The 23,488-nt window shown below is 40.6% G+C and overlaps 2 protein-coding genes across 5 annotated transcripts; one reads left to right on the top strand and one right to left on the bottom strand.

Annotated features, from left to right (window-relative positions):
- The first annotated feature begins 1,507 nt into the window (after positions 1-1,507).
- On the top strand, positions 1,508-15,281 carry cpeb1 (cytoplasmic polyadenylation element binding protein 1). Of its 4 annotated transcripts, none has more exons than XM_023332882.1 (12): positions 1,508-1,548; positions 1,779-1,950; positions 4,055-4,276; positions 5,524-5,753; positions 7,242-7,458; positions 7,550-7,663; positions 8,370-8,474; positions 10,546-10,682; positions 12,158-12,356; positions 12,433-12,527; positions 12,618-12,698; positions 13,824-15,281. In XM_023332882.1, the coding sequence occupies exons 1-12, from the start codon at positions 1,534-1,536 to the stop codon at positions 13,932-13,934; spliced, it is 1,698 nt and encodes a 565-aa protein (XP_023188650.1). In that variant the 5' UTR covers positions 1,508-1,533; the 3' UTR covers positions 13,935-15,281. The 4 variants fall into 4 exon arrangements, with proteins under 4 accessions (XP_023188650.1, XP_023188649.1, XP_023188648.1 ...); XM_023332881.1 differs by having other exon boundaries at positions 7,203-7,458; positions 8,370-8,459; XM_023332880.1 differs by having other exon boundaries at positions 7,203-7,458.
- Positions 15,282-16,201: 920 nt separating this feature from the next.
- On the bottom strand, positions 16,202-18,921 carry LOC102235702 (40S ribosomal protein S17-like). Its single transcript, XM_014475273.2, has 5 exons — positions 18,861-18,921; positions 17,439-17,590; positions 16,672-16,777; positions 16,501-16,566; positions 16,202-16,318 (listed from the first exon to the last, which is right to left on the bottom strand). Exons 1-5 carry the CDS (start codon positions 18,861-18,863, stop codon positions 16,241-16,243), a joined length of 405 nt encoding a protein of 134 aa, XP_014330759.2. The 5' UTR covers positions 18,864-18,921; the 3' UTR covers positions 16,202-16,240.
- Positions 18,922-23,488: the final 4,567 nt, after the last annotated feature.

The following is a 23,488-nucleotide window of genomic DNA, read 5'->3' as shown; positions in this document are numbered from 1 at the left end:
CAGATCAGTTTTTTTTTCCTCATATTCACAATATGCATCAAAGCTTGAACATTTTTTGGTCTATAACTGCATTAATTGTCAGCATATTCCTTAAGGCACATTACTGAGAACCAGATGAAAGTCATGAACACATGACTGAAAATTAAATTTAAATAACTGATGCTTGTTTACTTTTAAGTCTAGACTTAAAACTCTTATTTTTCATGAAGATTACAGCCAGCATCTTAGATTACATGAGCTTCTTCTGCAGTCACGCTGCCGTAGGCTAAGGCTGCTGGACGACATACTGAACACTCTTCCTCACTTTTTTCTCCTACTACTCTCCAATTTTCCATTATTTACCGTTATTTCAGCTTTTAACTTTCTGTTCTCTTTGTTTTTTCTCTTCATAGACGCTACACCTGGTCAGGCTTTCTGCTGTTACCGTCCTGGAGGGAGGACATCAGCTGAGCCAGTGCTATTAATAACTTTGGTCTCTTCCTATAAATAGTACACTTGTACACTTTATAAATAAGCTGAATTAAATCCTGTTATTTACTCTTCTTTTGGGTTCATAACTACAACTGTTGTCAATGGACCAGCTGCACAGGGTTTTTTTTCTTGCCATGGTCTTTAAAGTAAAAAGTCTGAATATGTTAAAATCATGATTCAGATCTTTAAGAAAACTAGAAATCTATATTAACCAGGAAAAGCCTGATTGTTGTATCTCTTGTTTGGATATAAAGTATGGACTAAAAGTGACATTTAAAACATTTTTGCACTCTGTTGGATTCTATTTGACTACGTTTTGAATATAATTAAGCACTTTGATATTTAGATTATATATTTCTTTGTACAGAGGATTCAGAAACACAACAGCCACATTTAGTTCACATTGCCATGTGAACTCCTGAGTTATAAGAGTTCTATAATAATAATAAAAAAAATCGTTATTGGTATTGTGCAATAATCGAATTTTGTGAAACTGAATTGAAAATCCTGAATTCTAACCAATTAAATTAACAGAAATGGAAAAATAGATAGATAGATAGATAGATAGATAGATAGATAGATAGATAGATAGATAGATAGATAGATAGATAGATAGATAGATAGATAGATAGATAGATAGATAGATAGATAGATAGATAGATAGATAGATAGATAGATAGATAGATAGATAGATAGATAGATAGATAGATAGATAGATAGATGGTTTCAATAGTGTGGAGTTAGTTAGGAAAATTGACTAATTAAATATTGTTTTATAAGTTTACGTAAGTTTAATCTCAAATGAAAATAAAATAGACTATTTTGTCTTCGTTCCCATGTCATTATATTCTATGTGACCGCGTGCTAAGTTGTAATATTTTGCGGTGAGCTCTTTGATGTTGAGCACGTGAGCAGACGGAGGCCCTCGAGGCCCACTCATTGGTCCTGCACACGTTCGGCAGATTAGGACTAATTAGCTGCTAGCATACTTCATAAAAATGACCTTTTGCTGCAGGCCGGGGTCGTTATTGTGACATTTCTTTTAGGCTGTCTGTCCACATCATGGCGTTTTCCCTGGTGAGTAAAAAAAACGAAACTGAAGCGGCTTAAAACGAAGGCCACGTTGAAGTTAATAAATTTGACCTTTTGTGCGCCTTGTCAACCAGTGGCGGGCCTTCTAATAAACCATACTCGACTTCTGAATAGAAACTTATTTTTTTCAAATTGAAACATAAATATAGCATGTAGTGCAGATGTAGCTAATTTCCCCCCATGTTTATCTTTCTTTTTGCTGCTTCTTCACACAGAGAAACGATTCCCGCAGGCCCGAGAGCCCGGACACCGACTCCCCGGCTCTGTCCACCTGCAGCAACGCAGACATCTTCCGCCGGATGAATACCATGCTGGGCAACGCTCTGGACTTCACCGGCGTGTGCACCACACCCAACAGCACCAAGCACAAACCAGACCTGCTCTGCGGTAAAGACACGCTTCACTCAAAAAGTGTTTTTTTTTGTTTGTTTGTTTGGCTTTTTAAATGCAACGTGTTTGTGCAAAAACAACCCGGAAATGAAGCATTGCACTGGAGTAGAAGTGGCAATTAACTAGAGCTTGGCGTTCACAGAGTTTCTGTTGACGGACTTTTATTGGTGATTCTCTCCTAGAGTCCAAACTGAAACCCTCCTCCTCCATTTTGCTTTATGAATGACAAATTGGGATACGACGAATGTTTTTTTTTTGTTTGTTTTTTTAAAGAAAAACGTGCAATGTTTAAATGGCATTAAAAAATGTACACTTTAGTTGTGTTAAGTTCCAGTGCATGCAACTTAATATTAATAATGACGGTTGCAATGCCGGACTTCTGCAGCTAACTTCAAGTTAGGCAAGCTGCTGCAAATACAGGAGATCAAGCAAAAGCTAGTTGCTTTTAAGTTTATCTATGTTGAATAAAACTGTAGACTTTTGTGGTTTCACACCATGGAAAATCTACTAAAAGAAGTCTTAAGATTCCCTTAATTCAACCACAATATCAATATTTCTTAATATCAAAAAGCCCAATCTGTCATTTGTGTCATTCTGTTGCATAACTCAATCGCTAGAAAAGCTGTGTAGCTTTTGTACCATTTTTTAAAATGTGACTTGTCTGAAAGCTCTCAAATATAAAATTCTACTCTATTTCATAGTGGGTTCATTTCATCCACAGTTTAACCTGATATGGAGACAAAATAAAATGTATATCCATTTGCCATGAAACTGAGTTGATTGTATTTACAGAACATTTTAAAGCGTAAGACGGAAATAATGCAATCAAACAAAATGCATGAATTTTAGAAACAAAACAGATTTAGGAAGCCTGGATCTGGATCTTTTTTTTGTTTTGTTTTTTTGTAGCGTTAAAGAAGAAACTATGGAACTTGGTGTAAAATTGAAATATTTAAATTTCTGGTTCAGTGAGTGCTGATGGAGTTCCACTTGGACATTTAAGCATAGAAACTTGTTCACCTCATCATTCAGTTGCCAAGAGCTGATTCATGCTGAATCACTGATCTGCAGCAATGCAGCAGTCTTAGCCCTGGGAGTAATATTTTAGCCAAGCAATAAGCTCACTGTAGCATCTATCTTAAATTAAGTTGCTAATTTTCCATCTGCATTGTTACTCCCTTTTTTTTTCTTTCTTTTTTTATGATGTAGCTCAAAAGGTCAATGTTGCAACTTCCAGTGTTTAAAAAAAAAAAGTAAATTTGATCCTGGTGCAAAACTCCTGCCTTTGGCTCAGCGCCCGTGCCTCGGAGAGCTCGGCGTTGCTGAATCAGGGGGAGTTAGCGGGTAGCTGGAAGCGTTCCAGGAGAGGGGAGGGAGTTCGCAGCGCATGTCTGCACAGACCTCATCTGATCAGTCAGCTGCTTCTGATGCAACAAGCCTTTTGCAAAATTTCTTCTGTTTATTTTGGGGGTTTTTTAAATGGAAAATTGGCAAAATACAGATTGTTTGTAATAAAATCCCTGTGCATCCCAGAATGCAAGGTACTTTTGAGCTAAAAGTTTGCTGAGTCATTCCCTTCCTCCCTCCCTTCTGCCTCTCTCAGGAAATCAGACTAGACCAAGTAAGCAGCGCCAGGAACGGTGGCAGCTGTCGCCCTCCTCACTCTGAAACGAGGGGGGCGGGAAGGGTGGGGGAGGACTTCCATCTACAAACCGATAGCTTCGACTAGAATTTTGTCATTACACGGTTAAAGCAGGGGTGGCGGAGGAGGGCGAAGCTGATGTCATTAGAAGGGGTGTGCGAGTGCATCAGCAGCCATGTCACATGCTGCTAGGTGGGTCAGTGATGCGGACAGAGATGCATGGCAGTCGCACCAGGCACAGAGGCAGCAGGTTAGCTCCGCCGTCAGCCAGGGTAGGGGGGAGACGTGACGACGATGATGATGAGGGAAGTTTTATTGTTTTCTCACTTTCTCTTCACAGGGAAAAAAAGACAGACCTCGCTCTGTCCTCTCTTCTGCTGTTTTTATTATTTTTTATTTTTCTGCTAATGCTTCTCTCTCTGTCTGTCTCTTCTCTCGTTTTGCTAACCGGCTCTGTAGAATCAGAGCTGGCTGCTGTGGGCAGCAGGAGGATGCTTTTTCCCAACTGCGGCAGCATACCCAACTCCCAGGACATCCCTTTACCCCGGGGCCCATCGGATGTCACGGACCTGGGCCTCGGGCTCCAGTCGCTGCGTCTGTCCAGCTGGGACAGACCCTGGAGCAGCCAGGAGGCCGACTCGCATTCTCCCTCTTCCCAGGTTCAGAGCAGCTCTTCCTCCAGTAAGTGGCAAAGCGGAGTGTATCCAAGATTCACAGCCAGTCTCCAGAGTTGATTCTCTCTCTCGTTTTCATTTTTCAACATTCAGGTTCTTTTCTGTACATTTAATACTTGTGATAGTTCTGTGTGTGGGAGCAAGCTGTGGCATTGCTAAGGATGATGTGGCAGTTTTGCTTTGCTGCGTCTGTAGCAAGCAAATGGGCTACAAAAACACGCTTTCATTTTGATAACCTCAGTAATGTTGCTACAGTCGGCTGTTAAATGTTGGTCAAGTTTAAAATGTAGTTTTTGGCTTTGATTAGAAGAAGCTGTATTGGACCTGAACAATGCTGGGGAGCAAAACTACTGATTATCCATAATTTGTTGTGACACCTTTTTCTTCCCCCTCTATAGCCTTATTATTATTGACCATGTCCTATCAAACCCACAGATTAGGTTTATAGGTGCCTAATCTGGGCCTGCAGCAATGATTGAAACTCAGTCACTTACAGAAAACCTTGTTACAGGAAGGAAGTCAGTGAACTGGTTTGGAAGAGGTGACTGAACCAGCCTGCTGCTGGAGGGGAAAAAAGTTTTGCATTTTTTGCTTCTGGATTTCAGATCTCAAAGAATTGAAGATGCTTTATTGAGTAGGACTGGGAAATATGGCTTAAAAATAAACTTTCATTTTGTTAAAATTTCTTCTTGCACCAAATTTGATTTCCCTCACTTTTTTCCTTAAACTACAAATGACAGAGTCTTTTTAAAAAAACTGACTTTAATTCCTTCTGTGAGTTGACTTGAATTCAAAGTTGAAATAAATAGGAACTTTAAAACGCTTGTCAAACAAGATGGTAGTTCTTGAGTGGGTTAATATCACTCTGGAAACCCAAGCAGTAAATTGGTGAAAAAAAACATGTTTTTTTTGTTTGTTTCCCCCCGTAAAACAGAATTTGGTTGATTTGTTAAAAATCAACTTGCCACCCAGCCTTAGATAGAAGCTAGCTGTCTTATCTGATACTTTGTAGACACATTGGTGCTTCCTCTGTTTCACTGCAGGCTTTCTGTTCTAAATCAACATTGAACTGTGAATTCAGCACAACTGTCTTGTCTTTATTCAGTTGCAAAATGCAGGGAAGAAAGATGCATCTTTTAGAAACTTTATGCATCCCACTTGCTGACGAATTGAAACAGCTCTGTAGAGTCAGCACACTCGTCCCGCTTTCTTCAGCTTGTGCTGCTTTAACACCCCGAATGTCTCGTCTACCAGTGCTGGGCATGCTGAACAACCCTTTCAGTAGCATCCTGGGGAAGCCTCCGGGCTATCTGCCCCATGAATCCATGAACGTGACCGCTGACTTCCTGGAGAAGTTCCCCGGAATGGCGCGGATGGTGAACCGCCTGGACTCCAGCTCCTTCCTGGACTCCCGCTCCAGCAGCCCTGAAGACTCTGAGACCAGTGGGTTCAGCTCTGGATCAGATCACCTCTGTGACGTGCTGGTAAGGCACATCGTTTCTCTTTACTCAAACACTTTAAATGGTTTCATTTTCCACCCTAGAATCCAGCTGGGTTTTCCTGATATGCATTTTCATGAAGGATTTGGCTTAACAAGTAACATTAGCTGACCAGCAGATTTGTCCGACTGTTGCTGGCAAATCGTCCCCTCAGTTGCTTCATATTTTATCATATTTTAAAAGAACACATCCTCCAGCTTAGACCTAATTGTGCTTGGTTTTTGCGTCAGAGTAAAGTAGTATTTTCTTCCACTTTGTGCTCAGCAGAGCGGTTGTCCTTCCTTATTGAAGAGCAGAGGTTTGACTTCAGTCTTTGACATATTGGCAGAATAATTGCAGACAAAGCACAGGAAGAATTGCTCTGATTGCACACAGGGGACCTTTTCATCAGAGCTTCTTTAAAAAAAAAAAACACTGGGCAGCAATTTGACTTTTGCAGAGTAATCAAAGTCTACAAGTGATTTTTTTTTTTTTCTTCCTCAAAACTGCCACATCTTTTGGCTTAATGAGCTTTTATTTACCCGAGCGGTTTACTTGTTAGACTAGAGATTTTTTGTTGATCTCTGGATCAGTAAAGTTAATGCAATACTTCCCCTCACAACTTCCAGGCTTAAACTGTCCAAACTTGAGGATATTTTTTTTTTCTTGTGTTGGTAAAAGGATACAACTTGAAATGTCATCAAGTGCTTTAAGTGCATAATTAAAAGAATCTTCAAATGTTCCCAAAGCCTTCACATTCAGGCTTTTATAGACTAAGACTAAAAAGTCTGATTATTTTTGTCTTTTGTTTCAGGTTTTAATCAGGGTGACCGCACATCCTTAAAATCTCTTTCATTCCATGCACACGCATGCAAAATTAAGGCCCTGAAATGTCTTGTATTCAATTAAAAAATGTAAGAACCTTAAATACACAAATCACAGGTCTTAAATGTCGTCATGGCATAAATATTTAACTTTGTATGTAGTGGGTTTTTTTCTTGTGGGACTTTTCAGTCGGGCTAAAGTGTTTCATTGTGTTCTGTAACTAGCTGCTAATACACCCTTGCTAACTATTTGGCTACTGTTGTGTCATGGTTAAGTTCAAATGCACTGCTAGTTGGTCGGATGAAGTTGGTTTGTGCCATTAGCTCATTTTTGTGAGCCAGCCTGTATAGTTTTTCAGTATTAAATAATAATTTAAAAAAAGGTCTTGTAGTGTCAAATTTGACTTGTTTCTTGCTGTACAAGTGAGGGAGGGCACAATTTAACTCGCTTGACTTAAAATGGACACCTGCATTTTTTTCGCAGCATGTTTTGCATTTACAGCCTGGTTTAAACACCTGAGATGGTTCTGTTTAACCAGAGCCTTCCAGATGGAGTCATAGTAAAAATAATCTAGACTGATATTCCACTCAATCTCTACTGGAAATAATCCAGCCACGTCTTCCTCTGCAGTCTAATTTGCGAATCTCCCCTCCACTGCCTTACGTGAAGTCCAACATGCAGAAGGACCTGCTGCGGCTGGGCCCGCGCCTGGACCCCCAGGACATGAGCTCCCCCCTGACTCCGCCGCCCAGCGCCAGCCCCGCCTCCTCCACCATCTCCCGCCGCTGGCGCACCGGCTCCCCGTGGCCCGGCTCAGACATGCTCGACCAATCGGACGACACGTTCAGCATCGAGAGGGAAGCCCGTCTGCACAGGCAGGCTGCAGGTACGCTGCTCGTTTGTCTCAAGCCTCTGTTAAAGATCGGATGAGACCATGTTTAACTTTTTTCTTCTTTTTGTTTTTTTGCATGCATTAGCTGTGAATGAGGCCACATTCACTTGGAGCGGTCAGCTGCCTCCCAGAAACAACAAGGATCCCATTTACTCCTGCAAGGTCTTTCTTGGTGGCGTGCCCTGGGACATCACTGAAGGTTTGTCTCAACATTAACTAGTAACATTTTGTAGAAAGTGCTTGATTTTTTTTTTTTTTTTTTAAGTCCTTGAAAATGATTTAAACTGCACGGTTTTGTAATGAAGTGTTTGAAATGTTTGAAAGCATTATTTACAGTTGCAACCAGATATTTTTACACACCTACAAAAAAAATCTGTTTTCTGGCATTTTAGGAAGTAAAAATAATTTTGATGTTTCTAACTGATGTAAAACAAGATAAATTTGGTCTAAGTTCAGATGGTTGGGTAAAAAAAAAAGTCTTGAATAAAAAAAATCTAGTTTCAACTGTGAATTTAAGCATTTAGTTTGAGCAGGAAGGTAATTTAGTAATGAATATTTAACTAACAGTAGTGTAATTCAAAAGTCAATAGTGTAATTAAAATAGAGGTTATATTTTAAAACAATGTTATTGAAATCGGGGAATTTGGTTACATTAGTGTTTTGTTCTCAGACCAGTCAGACATTACCATGTCCCTGCAGTAATGGCAATAGAAAACATTTAATGGTAAATTGAAACAGTCTTTCTTGGGTAATATGCATTTTTATTTCCAAAGTGAGAGAACTTTGAAAACTTGCCTCAAAGTTGATGCTTGAAAAGTGCTTGTATTTTATTGTGGGGAAAAGTGTTCGAACCCTGATATTTAACCAGATTAAAACATGGCTGCTCTATTGCTGCTTTTGTCCAGCTGGCCTGATCAACACCTTCAGTGGGTATGGCCCTCTGACTGTGGAGTGGCCAGGTAAGGATGGAAAGCATCCCCGCTGCCCTCCTAAAGGTAATGTTGCTAAAGGTAACTGCGAGCTGGTAGGCTAATTTCCATTTTCCCTCCAGGTTTTAGGGTGAACACGTGGTGAGCACACTGCATGCTGGGAAATTATCCTTTTTATGGGCACTCCTAGATGGTGACTCTAGGCATAGAGATGGGCCAAATGTGGGAAGCTAATTGGTTTCTAAAAGAGCACTGTCTATCAAAATGGAAAAGCAGATGCATTTTAGTTGGTATAGTGGTAAATTATTTAAACTGTCTGCCTTTGTTTAACTTTGCATATATTATAATTTTATTTTCTGTTACCGTTTCTTTCTGGGTTTCAAGGTTGCTATGTGATGCATAGTTCTGATTTTTGTGGAAACGACAATGGAGTATTAAGAATAAATAAAAGATTAAAATTTAGAGAATATTAACAAAATATGACATGACAAAGCTGTTATCTATCCATCCATCCATCTTCTTCCGCTTATCCGGGGTCGGGTCACGGGGGTAGCAGCTTCAGAAGGGAGGCCCAGCCACTTGTCCCAGCTCCTCTGGGGGAATCCCAAGGTGTTCCCAGGCCAGCCAAGAAACATAGTCCCTCAAGCGTGTCCTGGGTCTTCCCCGGGGCCTCCTCCCGGCGGGACGTGCCCGGAGCACCTCACCAGGGAGGCGTCCAGGATGCATCCTGACCAGATGCCCGAGCCACCTCAACTGGCTCCTCTCGAAGTGAAGGAGCAGCGGCTCTACTCTGAGTCCCTCCCAGATGACTGAGCTTCTCACCCTATCTCTAAGGGAGAGCCCAGACACCCTACGGAGAAAACCCAATTCGGCCGCTTGTATCTGCGATCTCGTTCTTTTGGTCATGACCCAAAGCTCATGACCATAGATGAGGGTGGGAACGTAGATCGACCGGTAAATCGAGAGCTTCGCTTTTTGGCTCAGCTCTCTCTTCACCACGACGGACCGGTACTGACGGCAGACGCTGCGCCAATCCACCTGTCGATCTCCCGCTCCCTTCTTCCCCCATTCATGAACAAGATCCTGAGATACTTGAACTCCTCCACTTGGGGCAGGACACCCCCCCTGACCCGGAGAACGCACTCTACCCTTTTCCGGCTCAAGACCATGGCCTCGGATTTAGAGGCACTGATCCTCATCTCGGCCGCTTCACACTCGGCTGCGAACCTCTCCAGCGAGAGCTGCAGACCACGACCCGATGAAGCCAAAAGGACCACATCATCTGCAAAAAGCAGAGATGAGATCCTAAGGCCACCAAATCGGATCCCCTCAACACCTTGGCTGCACCTAGAAATTCTGTCCATGAAAGTGATGAACAGAATCGGTGACAAAGGGCAGCCCTGGCAGAGTCCAACTCTCACCGGAAACGAGCCCGACTTACTGCCGGCAATGCGGACCAGACTCTGACACCGGTCATACACCTGACAGCCCGTATCTAAGGGCCCAGTACCCCATACTCCCGGAGAACCCCCCACAGGGCTCCCCGAGGGACACGGTCGAACGCCTTCTCCAAGTCCACAAAACACATGTAGACTGTGAACTCCCAGGACCCTGTCGAGGGTCCTGGAGGTTCCAGGACGAAAACCACACTTCTCCTGAATCTGAGCTTCAACCTTTTTATGTAAATAGTCATATTATAACTTTCTTGCATTTCGACTATACTCTTGCACAGCTTCTCGTAACTTTAATTTTCTTAGTGACCAAAATATTCTGAGGTAGGAAATTGTTTTCAGGGTTGTTGTTTTTTTCATCTGAAATTTTTGAAAAATTGGAGATTTGCATGAACTCCAGATTTTAGACATGCTTCAGTGTTTAGATAAAATATGCTAAATCATGTATTTTGCTCTGAAAACGATGGGAGTCGAAGCAAAGAACATGTTTTTGATTTAATAAAAGAATGTTCAGAACAAATTTGTCTACTCAGCTTCTGAACAAAACTACTACTGTCAAAACATGCATTGTCACTTTAAAATGAAATTTTGAAGTTTTGTAAAATGGGGAAAGTAGTCTTGTGGTTGAATTTTGCTAAACAAGATGCCAATAAGTGTTGGCCATTATTTATTTATTTATTTATTTATTTTAATGCCTTCAGGCTACGTTTACCTGGTGTTTGAAAACGAGAAGTCAGTGAGGGCGCTGCTGCAGGCGTGCTCCCAGGATCCCTTCCACCCAGAGGACAGTCGGGAGTATTACTTTAAGATGTCCAGCCGCAGAATGCGATGCAAAGACGTGAGTAGGAGCTGGCATTGTCGCAACGCTGGACTGTGACAAACCTGTAGAATGTACTCTAGCATCAAACATAATGTTCTGATTTCACATCACTGTGTAGTGAAACCGTAAACAGCTGGCATTAACTACACCGAAACAAACTGGCATCATGAGTTCCTCTGAAGAAAACCTCCATATTTGTGCCACTTCAAACTGCATTCATTTTTAACTTTTCAAGCAAGGCCATGTTTTTTTTTTTTTCCTTCCTCTGACAGGAATCTGTGGAACTCTCTTATCAAAACCTTTCTTTGACTCGAAGCTGTTTCTTTTTTTTAAAGGACTCAAGTGATTCGGTTGGTTTTCTGAGCCACTATGAACTGTGCTTCAGAATGATGAGAAATCAGGAAAATGTGGAGATTATTGCAGCAGTAACAACATTATGATGCTCCCTAAACTTCCAATGCTACGTACAATCAGATGTTGGGTGTAAGAATCTATTGCTGTAAGGCTGAATATATCCTGGTGTGAACCATTGAAATGTGTCCAAAAATATAACAATTACAAAATACACAATTTACAATAGCTAAATAACAATAGAGGCTTATTTAAAGTCAGCCATGCAGTTGAATTGTGAAAAGTATCAATCAGTCTCCCTGCTCTGTAACAAAAGCTGTGAGTTTCTAATTGTTCTGCAGCAGTTCCCCTCAGGAATGCTTGGAGGAGTGAATTAGTGTTTACTTCTGAGCACAACTTCAAAATAATCGCTGCTGTTTTTAAATGACCCAAAGTCTTATTTAGAAACTGAAGCTGGCTTCATGCAGTTTCCATACAGATTCTACTTTTCAATGAGATTTCAATTGGTAAAGGCAAAGATTCCTCAGGAATTTACAGCAGATGATGTAAGCCTGTACAACATTACTGATGATTAACTCACATTATCCTCACTCTTGGCAAAACTTTTATAAAGTACTAGCGCCATTGGCAATTCAACTTTAGTTTTTCCTAGTTCCAGTACTACTGGAGTAGTACTGGAACTACTACTGAACTACTCCAGTAGTAGTTCCAGTACTACTGGAACTAGGAAAAACTTCCCACAGTTCCCACACTGGTACTAGGACTTTTCATCATTGAAGGAATTGAACTTAAAATAATCTCTTGCTGAAAGGTTACTAATAATTTAGTTTTTGTCTTATTTCAAGTTTCCCAAGATATTTGCACTAGAAACTAAACCAAAAATACTTAAGGTTTTGTTTTTGCAGTGAAAATTCACTGCAAAAACAAAACTAACAATTAAAGATTGTTTATCGCAATCTTTAATTGCGATAAACATCGCAATTAAAGATTCAACCCTACTGTTAATGATATTGAAGCAACAAAGAAGTCGTGCTTCTGCTGAGCTACCTATTTTTTTTTTTTGATTTTTCAAAGTTTTCTGAGCTGAGTTTTTATCCCAACTCCCAGTAATTTGACCCCTGACCTGTCCATTCCTGCTCCAGGTGCAGGTGATCCCCTGGGTGATCTCTGACAGCAACTACGTGCGCTGTCCCGCCCAGCGCCTGGACCCCAGTAAGACGGTGTTTGTCGGTGCTCTGCACGGCATGCTTAACGCCGAGGCGCTGGCCAGCATCATGAACGACCTGTTCGGGGGCGTCATGTATGCCGGCATCGACACGGACAAGCACAAGTATCCCATAGGTAACGGCAGCTGCCCTCTAGAATAGTTGCTCTGAAAGGGTTTCTTGAGGATTCATGTCCAGGGTGGTGTGTGCAGGCTCTGGACGTGTCACCTTCAACAACCAGCGCAGCTATCTGAAAGCCGTGTGCGCAGCATTTGTGGAGATTAAAACGCCAAAGTTTACAAAAAAGGTACAATTGTCTGTTTAAAAGAATTAAGAAATTCCTTTTGCAGTTTACTAATTACAGTTTTAGGGTTTTAAGTTGTGCATCTTCCTTCAGGTTCAGATCGACCCCTACCTGGAAGACTCCATGTGTCAAGTTTGCCTTCGTCAACCTGGGCCTTTCTTCTGCAGAGACCAGGTCGGTGGAAAAATACCCAGCACTACTTTCTTCATGCATCTCTCCTAACAATGGTTTGAAGAACATGTCAAACTCGAGGCCCGTGGGCCAAATCCAGCCCATCATAACTGGTTTTGTGGTCCACTAAATGGATCAACAGTTGTGCCCTTAAATATTTTTATAAATCAAATCAAAACGGTATTGATGTGATCAATACTTGACTTCAACAAGTTCTTGTTTTAACAGCTTAATACCACAACCGACCCTTTAAACAACAGATATCAAACCCCTTTTTATTTTGGGCCACGTCAATATTATGAATATCTTCAAAAGGGTTCAAGAGTTTTGAATGTGGCGCCTTTCTAAAGTTTTAGTAATCCAAGCCTTTGTGGGGGGTGGAGAAAATGTTTTGGTCCAGCAAATTTCCTGTTGCTTTTGTTCCAGTAAAACCACTGGAAAAAAAATGCAGCCAAAGATCTATGGCCACATTAAAATTGGACAAACTGGACATGATTTATCAGATTGTTCTGAGATGGAAAGATCCTGCCGACTTTATAAAGTGACTTCTGGTTACAGGGTGCTGTTATTATGCCTGTGATGTTGGTCATAATGAGCTAATTATTGATATGATTGTCAATTAATTTGGTAATCGCTTAACTGGTGTATGCAGACAAATGCAAAATATAAGTATTGTTTTGTCTCAATTGTTGCTCTAAGACGATGTGAAAATGTTCTACCCAAAACTAAAGAGGCTGTTTTAGCTTCACCTGGTTCAAATTATTTAAAAAAAACCCCATTAAGCACTTTTTGCTATCCAATTATTTAGTTAATCAAAAAATTATCCGATTAATCCTACAATGTTAGTCAAGCAGAAAGGTCTGAGCTTTTCACAAGTATTTTTTATATATTTTTTTTTAGCTGCAGATGCATCTCTGCTATAAAACTAAAGGAATGCTGTTATTGCATTTTAGAACATAAAATGTTAAAATGCCTTAAAAGATGCAAACAATTCAGATAGTATTTAAAAATAGCATAAATGGAAAAACGTGTCAGATTATTCTGACATTTGATTAATTGATCAATAACTTAAACGATGGTTTCAGCCGCAGTTCTCACATTTCCTGTCGGTCGTCTCTCCCCCCCCAGGCCTGCTTCAAGTACTACTGCCGCTCCTGCTGGCACTGGCAGCACTCCATGGACATCTTGAGCAACCACCGGCCCCTCATGCGCAACCAGAAGAACCGAGATTCCAGCTAAATCCGGAGTCCCGACACTCTGAGGAAGTCTGAGGAAGAGCACCCCCTCGGCGGGGTGAAGGCCGCCCGCCGAGGAGAGCACGTGTGCCGGACGTCCCTCAGTCTGAGGGCACCAAGGCATTCCACCAGGCACTGGGGTATCACTGTAGGAAATGTTCACTTTTGCACTTGCTCCATTTTTGCTGTTCACAGTGGCACTATGCACAGTGACCTTGTTGGGAGTAGACAAGGGGCCCGTCACGCTTTAAAGCATTTTCTCCGACGCGTGGCCACAGATGTTAGTCAGCCAGCCAGCACTTAAGAAGTGGATGAAAATGGCTTCTTTTTTTTTTTCCCCATTTTTTGTTTTCATGTATTGCATAGTGAAGAGCAATCACGCAAGTCTCATTGCCATTCATTGGCAAATGCCATACAGTGCCTTTAAATTTTTAGTTTCCTCCCCTCTTCCCTCCCCTCGGCCCGGTTGGCGTCTGTTTTCCTGTGCAAGCCAGCTGGTGTTTCTTACTTTTTGGGAGTTGAATGTTGGGCTTCATTTAACCAGTCGCATTTCAGACATTTTTACGCAGTTTTTTACTAATTTGTACACAAACGGTTTTAAGTCATGACATGAACATTTTTGAACAATTCTACCAGGTGGCTGTTTAAGGGAAAACCCTCCCCTTTTATTTTTTTTTTCCACATACAGTTTAAATTTTTTTTTTTTTCTTTTTTAATTTGCCCTCCCAAATTTCAGCTGAATGGGCACAAAACGTTGGTTGTACTACTTTAACTTGCTTTGTTAATCCAGTTATTAAATGTGAATCAGTACTACTGGATATGTCTCAACTTGTGAGCCATCACTTTTAGAGCACTTGATGGATATAGTTGGACTGGAGTGAATAATTTGATTTGTATAAAGTTGTTTTGTCTTTTTTTTTCATTTTGCACTTTTTAATTTACACGTGTGGAGAGGTGGCAGTGGTTTTTAATCACTTTTATACATCAGCGGGGGACATGCTTTATGTTCGAACAGCTGCTTGTTTCCTGTTGAATGTAAGAACTTCCACTAAGCTGATCAACTATCTATCCAGAGCTTGAGTAGACCCCCCCTCCCCTGACAAAATGATCCCTAGCTTTCTTATTCCATTTTGCCTTCCTGTTCCAGTTGGACAAAAATGCATAAGCCGTGTGCCAAAGACGACGCGTCTTTCCTTTATCCATTAGGTTTGTCATGCTGAGCTTGTTGTCCTTTAGCCCAGCTGCTTTTTAGAGTTTTGAAAGTCTACCTCATTGTGGTCTGCCAAGTTTGCTGCTACTTAACAGTTGTGGAGTATGTTCAGATTGGGCACAATAAAGGTGTTTAAGCATTGCTGATTTGTCTGAGTTTTTAATATTTGCAGCTTTTCTTGCTTTTATAAAATTGTCAGCAACTTCTTTTGTTTTTAAGGCATTTACTGATGTATGCTATTGTCTGAACTAGAGCATGCAAGATGGCAACTTTACTCCATCTGACTTTGAATAGCTTTACATAAATTCTAAAATGTCTTTTTCCATTTGAGGCAGGTACAAATGGAAAATATGACAATTGAAACAACGGGGGAAATTCCTTCTTTTTTTTTTAAATAACCCAAGACTTTGTAGTTATGGTTTTTTTCAGTTTTTGACCCTCTTTCAAGTGAAATCAATGTTTGCATTAACTGTATGTGCATGTGAAAGATTTTTGTACATGCATTTCAACTTTGACTTGCAATACTTCTAAATTCTAGAAATGCAAGATGAGACCTAAGTTTAATTCAGAACTGAAATTACCTTCAACTGCTGACTCTGTCTAAAGCGGCGTCTTGTAGCCAATGAATAGCTAAACTTTAAATTTTTTTAGCAACCAGGACAACTGCAGTCTTGTCCATTTTAAGAGCTTGAGATTCAAGAGTCATTGATTTCAAAACCTCTGTGGTATTGGCTGAAACTGTTTTCTTTTAAGTGAAAACTTGAACCAGATTCTAGATTTAAGGAAGAAGGACTGGTCAGTTTGAGTGGCTCAAAGTTCAGATGAAAGTACACTTTCATTTGGAAATCAAGGACCCAGAATTTGCAAGAGTTTAACAACCTGAAATCTAGAATAAGGTCATCCTTCTCACTTGCTGAGTCATAACCTCTCATTTTAGAAGCACCTGTAGGTCAAACTGCTGACTAACCTACAGAAATTGTGCTTAAAACTGAATCCAATGCACACAAATTTTGCTTGTAGACATTTTTTAAAATTTTCTAGAGGATAAAACTGAGAAACCATTTCTAATTCCGTCTCTTTATTCAGATGCTGACATGATTTTACAATCCTCGTGGAGTTTTGAAGTTCATTCCCACAGTTGGCTGAGTGACCTGAAGCTTGGACAGGCCACCGTAATCCTAGGAAGAAACACATGGACTTCAACAGAGCAATGAATCACCTTAAGATGTTCCACTGTGAAACTTTTTAATTCTAGTTGTATGAGCAGCTCATGTCTGCCAAGACTGAGGATTGAGTTGAAGTACTTTCCAAACATCTATATTTGGAATAACATCAATATGGTTTTAGATTTCAGGCTTACCAGCATCTTGAGCATTTCTTTTGTATCTGGATCCACCTCGATGATCTCCTGGTCCAGAGCTGAAATCTGCAACATGCCACAGGCTGTGATTAGGACACTGGACCTAACAGACTAACTTTGGACACCACTGGTCCACTGTGACCTAAGCTTATGACAAAATGGCTTCCGTACCTCGGGGACGTAGTTGTCCCTCCTCTCCCTCTCCTCCTCTTGCAGCTTGATGGAGATTCCTCTGACGGGACCGCGCTGGATGCGTTTCATCAGGTGCGTCACATAGCTGAGACACAGCAGAGCGCATGATTACAAGAATAAGTTTGAAAAAATAAAAACACCTTGGACTTTGATACTTCCTGAATTTATCATACAGCATATTAAGCCTCCACTAGATACAGTGGAAAAAAAAAAAAAAAAGCTCAGACCAACATGCTCCAGTGCTCCCCCTGCTGGTCCGAGGCAAACCCATCTCCTCTTCTGTGCTCATAAAGTAACCAATGTTTGAATGTGTGCTCTTCCTATTTCCTGTTCCAGGAGTACTTGAACATTTACAAGTTTGGAGAAACTCCATAATACTTGTGTTAGGCCACTCCTGACCCGTTGTACCTGGCCTAAGGTGAAAAAGGGCTGGTCTTCTGCGCACTGGTCCAACAATGTACGTGAGGATGAATGAAAATGTAGCATTTTATGTTGCATTTACTCTCCATGTTATGAAGGGAAAGTGGAGAGACACAAAACCCAGATTTCTTAAGGTCTACAGAGAAAGTTGATGATAATGATGGGGGCGCCATGTTTTCTACTGGTGGTGAAGTAACTCATCACAATCAACCGTGATCATTTTAAAAATATTAAATAGGCTTAGAGGCAGAAACAGGAACAGATCCACACACTAGTAATATTCTGAAACCATCACAAGAAACAAAAATAGATCAAATGTTACAAACCCTGCAACTTTGTTTCGCAGAGGTTTGCTGGGGATGATGGCGATCTCCTCACACACCCTCTTGTTGGTGTGGAAGTCGTTGCCCAGCCGTGTGTAGTATTTCTCAATGATGACCCTGGCGGCCTTCTTCACTGTTTTGGTCCTGACTCGTCCCTGAAGAGAGAAAATAAAAACCGTCACGTACGAGGAAGAGATATTTTTAGAATTTAATTTTAAAAAATGAAACATTTTATATGGATTTATTGCAACATAAATTGATTTCTGCCAACTGTTCATTTCTGTTGATGATTCTGGACTACAGCTAATAAAGATACTCAGGTTTGGAATTTTACATAAAAACTGATGCTGTTTACAGACGGCATACTGAAAATAATGCCAGTATATGAATTTTTTATTTTTCCCCCCCTTTTTTTTAACTGCACCCTTTCAGTTTCTGCTGAGGTGTTCAAGAAAATCTGGATTTAATTGTAGACTATTATTGGCTGTGGTATAACCTTCCACCACAGACTCTTTTAGAGTTTATGTCAGGTTAGTTTGATCATGTAAGTGTTTTTTCTTCCACTCAACTTTCTATTAATACAGTTCTCTCCACAGTCAGCTTCCATAACAATGACCTTTTGTGGTTTATCCTCTTGGCAGAGGGCGTTGGAGTTATTATTGTGCGATTTCTGCATAAAATAGCCCAGCTATGCAAAGTTTAAAACATTTTTTAGAGAACTGAAGTTTGTTTATACTGTTAAAAAAAAAACACGTATTACTGTGTACAATTTAATTCTTTAAATTAAAAAGAAAAGTCACAATCACCAAAGCAGGTTTTATGTTTCGGATCGTTACCAATATCCAGATTTTATACATAAAAATTGTGTATGTTCCAATTTATTTGACCAATTATTAATGACCAATTTACTAAAACGCAGCCAGAAAATACATTTTTATCAACTGTATTTTCAGCTAATCTTTAAATAAAACTCTAATCCAGAACATTCTGGATTAGAATGTTCTGGACAGGGAACCATCAAGGTTCAGTGAAATAATGGGTTTATTTAAAAGTGAAAACAGGTACAGCTGGGCACATAAATGTGCAACATTTCTTAAGTCATTTTCATGTTCCTTGTTTTCATATCAACAAAACACAAACGCAATCGCTTTGTCAAGACGTAATATTTGTTGTTTACAAATAAAATGACTAAATAGGAGCAAAAAGTGCAGCTGCTTCTCCGGATCGCTAATAAGAGCAGGGACAAAGTTTACGTGTTTAATGTGAATATTCCCTCCACTAACGTCAGCAAAACCCAGCCGTAGACGGTCTTTTAAACAGATAAATGCGGCGCGGGGGTCGCCAGTTTTCGCTGAGTGAACATGGAAGGAGGATTGGGAAGGATTGTGTCCGAAGTCGAAGTGAAAAGTTCTCCGCGGTACCCACCATGTTGGCTCTGACCGGTGGAAAAGAAACGCCGCTACGTGACACCGGATGTTTATAGTTACGAGACCGCAAACAGGTGCTGCAAAGCTGAAACCATCAGCGCCGCCTGGTGGTGGGAGGAGAGAAACGACCTGATAAACCTTTTAATTTCAGAGGACGTTGGAATTAAAGGTTTGTTTCACTCTTAAAAACGAAAAGAAAACCTTCTCCAGATCAAGAAAGGACCGGCTTAGTTATACAAGAAATGATGACTGACTGGGATTTAATTCAAACTAAGACTATTAATAGACAAACTGTGTTCACCAATGTGCCACGGAGAAAACATGTTCTTCCCTACTGAATAAATGTGGTCACATTAATAGCTTAATTTCTCTAAAATGTGTGAAAGATTGTGCAACAAATGTAATAAATTAGAAGTGCACCGATGGCACTTTTCATGCCGATCATCGATCTTTAAAAAGCCTGATCAGCCAATTCTGATTTTGTCTGATACTGTTTTTTTTTTTTTTTTGCCAAGTTGGCAACAGTGACCTTGTAGACAGTTCTGTCACAAGCAGAACTCATAGCAGAATATGGGAGCATAACATCAGCCGATCTCCCATAATTAACCCTTTCATGCATAGTGGTCACTACAGTGGACAGCTATCTAAAGGCCATTTTCTTGTGCTTCCTGTGGATTTTTATGTTATAAATGCACACAGACCACTGAAGTGGACACTAATGCATCATAAAATATACCATCAACTACTGGCCATCAGCTGCAAATGCAAGAAATTATTTTTGTTAAATACAATATGGCCGACAGACAAAAAAGCATGAGAACCGACCCGGTCCCTCCTTCTACTGTAGACGACTCTTGCAAGAAAAAAAAAAACATCAGATAACCCCTAAGGAACAATACTACTGATGTATTTTTCAAATAACAACTTTGTATTTGGACAAAATTACAATTGATCACATAAAAATAAAGTTATTTTTACAAAAAAAATTTTCCTACCTTTTTTATGCCTTAAGAAAAGAATTTTAAAAAATGGAAAAAAAATTCTGACACAAAGGATCATAATTCATGGGTTAAGGAAATCGAGGCCGATTTATGAGTTCACCCCTGGTAATAAATTATATGCAGGCTGAAATCCATTAACAAATCTTCACCACAAATTTCTGAGTGTCATTAAATCTATAAAAAAAAAAAAAAGAAAATCATCACAAGTAGGCTGAAAAAGGTGGACAGATCTTTTATTTTACATAAAAAGGGTGCAAATTGGAGATTCCCTTTAGGTGTGGAGGGAATAAAAAAGTGATTTTTAGAAGGTTCATGTGTGAGACACCATTTCATATGAATCCGAGAAAAACAAAGGAAAAAAAACAGTCATCTCAGATAAAAAGGCCATTTACCTTTCTGCAACTTAAATATATGAAATCATTAAAAAGAAGAAATGGTGGGTCCTTCAAACTTGAAGCCCTTGACTAACTCATTCAAATACATTTTTTTGAAGTGACATTCATATTTCAACACAATATTATTTATTTACAGATTAAGGATTTTTCTTAATCACAGCTCTAAAAAAAAAAAAAAAAAAAAAAAAACAGGAAAAAAAAAACGCAGAGGGAAAGATAGATTCTTGGAGCTGTACAATTTGATTTTCCGCAGTCTGAGAAAAAGAAATCAGAAATCATTTTTTTAATTGAAATTCCCCAACAAAGACTACAATTGTGAGGCTCTGTACAATTTACAGTTCAAATAATCAGCACAATATTGCAGTACATATCACCTCTCCCTAAAAAAAACAAACAAGGTACAGTAAATCAAACAACCCTACAGTACAGCAACGAGGGGCAGGGGGGGAGGAAAGTGCCAGAGAACCCCCCCCCCCCAATAAAAAGATCATTCATGCGCTCATTTGCTTTGATTTGATTTACACACGTACACAAATACACACGAAAGCCATAAACCGTGACTGACATGAACAGTCGGAAAAGAACTGGAATGTGTAGCAAAAAAAAAAAAAGGGAAATAAAAGACAGAAAAGGTCGCGAGGAGCGGAAGCTGCATCGTCTCGCGGATCCAACATTAAGATAAAGAGACAGCTCGCCATGCAGCAGATACAGCTCACAACGAGTGTGGCGCTTTAAGACAAATCCAGAGTAATATAGCTATATATACCAGCTCAGCCAGAAGCTATAGAACTAGATGCTGCGTCACAAACTCAGCAGGGAAATGTAAGCGTGGGTCCACAAGGCGGTGGGTTTGGCTCCCTTCCTTTTTGGACTTTTAAGACGGGACGAATCGCTAAAAACACCGCCTGGTATGGCACCGAGCTGCCTGCAGAAGAAAGGAAAGAAAAAAAAAGAAAGAAACGATAGGCGACACGGGGTGGAGTGAAAAAGGAAAACATTCATCTTGATATTTTCCTGGCACAGGAAAAGGCTAGTAGAAGTAATAGTAGTAGTAGTCTCGGAAATGGCACTCGGCGGGGGAATCCAGGGCTGGGAGCGGAGAAGGCTAAATAATCTGGATTACTCCATCTCGGACTCTTTTTAGCACAGGAAGCTGGAGCGACACGGATCCAGCTGCCGCGGACGACCTGACCTCAGATCGAATAAATGAATAATCGGTCATTCAAATAGCTTCTTCTCCCATCGTTTCCCCATTAAATCCTTTACGGGGAGTTACAGCGAACAAAGGAAGCAAAAATAAAAAAGAAGAGGAAAGAAAGAACAGAAAAACAAACAAATAAAAGTGTTCCTATAGATTTACATATTCAAGTACTTTCGATAACACAATAACTTAGGCTCCCCGGAGAAAGTCGCGCGCCGGGTTGAAAGGAGCGGAGCTTAAAAGAACAAAACAAAGAAAACAACCAGGCTGTACAGTGTAAATACAACTAGGAAGCAGGTTTACATACGGACTCATCTACAACATTCTAGTGGAGCAGGTCCACGAAACGCTGAAGCGACACTCCACCGAGTGTCGCTTCATCTTACACTGACATGTCTGTGTGCGGAGGGAACGGAGGGCTGAGTGGAGGGAGGCCGTGGCACCAAAACTAAGGACCCCAACCAGCACACCAGGCAGCTACAATTAAAGTAATAAGCACGTTCAAAGTGGATTTTTTTGTTTGTTTGTTTTGTTTTTTAAGAAGGCAGGGTCTCCTCTGGGAAAGCCTGGGGTCAAACAAATGTAGTGCAGTAATAATCAAGCTTTGTTTTGTTTACCCCCCCCCCCCCCATCACTTTCCCTATAAAAACCATGGCTAACTGTAATGAAAACAACAAAAATATAATTGCATTAGACAGAATTCACATTAGCATAGAATGAAAACAAATGAAATTCTGTTGTTTTTTTGTTTTTTTTTCCTGTTATGATAGGCAAGGTGAGATTTTGTTTCAAGGCATTTCCTCCGCCGCCGAGCTTCTGTCCGTCTCAGCCGCGGTGCAGAGGAGCCGCGGTTCGAGCGGCGGCCCCGACGTCGAAACATCTCTTTGCAGCACAGGGGCGGTGGTGGCGTTGGTGGGAGGGGAGCGCCTTCGGTTCTGGCTTTGTTTTTTGTTTTTTTCCTTTTCGGTGGGAAATACATTTCCGTGGTAAGAAGAGAAAAGCCGTGGCCGGCCTTTAATGGCTGCGAAACAGTCTCTTGCTTTGGGTTTAATCATTTGGAAATCACACACACACACACACACACACACACACACACACACACACACACACACACACACACACACACACACACACACACACACACACACACACACACACACACACACAAACCAAACATAAAAAGTTTTGTGTTTTTTAAATCTCACGACCATGCTGTTAACTTGCTATCCAAAGCGGTGGTCAGTCGGGTTTGGTGGATGGAGGTTAAGGCATTGGACAGAGCGGTTTTTAGAGGCGGTGACTCTCCAGAGCACACTGTCCTTCCAGGGTGGCGTCGTCTGATTGTTGTTGTGGTCACAAAGTCCAGAAGACCCTTCCTAATCTGAACTGAACTCAGTTTTTGGTCAGTTTTTTTTTCTCCTTTTTAACAACAACAACAAAAAAATAAACTAATTTTGTTAAACTTCTTAACTGCGACTTCCTTCCCATGCACTGGAGAGATAATAGAAATGCTCCAGTCATTTCACTCATCCGTCAATACATTCAGTGTGTATGCAGTGTGTAGGAAAAGTAGTAGCAACAGAGTGATAAATAGCATTATTTTTTTTTGTTTGTTTTTTTCTTTTTCCCCCCTTCAAGCCTCAGGTAGAAACATCAGGCCGCTGCTCATTATCGCCAACAGTAAAAAGAGGGACTGTAGTGTGTTTCGGTTCAACGAAGGGACGGCCTGCGAGAGCCGGGAAGTCTGCCAATGCTCCTTTTCGCCTTTGTGTATTCAGCTGCTTGTCCTGCATCGAGAAATGATCCAGAAAAGGTAAAAAAAAAACAAAAAAAGTGAACAAGTCGGCAAACTAACGAAGAGGTGTGGCGAGATGAATCACGTCGAAACAATAGGACCTGACGGTGCGACGGAGGCGAGATTCCACAGGAAGATCCTGTCTCTTCCTCTCTCTCTCTCTCTTTCTCCCCAAAAAAGGAAAAAACAACAACACACGAGACTTTAGCAAAAAAAAAAAAAGAAAGAAAGAAA

Source organism: Xiphophorus maculatus, chromosome 4 (genome assembly GCF_002775205.1).
Source record: "Xiphophorus maculatus strain JP 163 A chromosome 4, X_maculatus-5.0-male, whole genome shotgun sequence".
In the NCBI taxonomy this organism is placed as follows: Eukaryota; Metazoa; Chordata; class Actinopteri; order Cyprinodontiformes; family Poeciliidae; genus Xiphophorus; species Xiphophorus maculatus.
The sequence above is the reverse complement of the archived record's forward strand: the minus strand, read 5'-3'. Positions and strand labels throughout refer to the sequence as shown.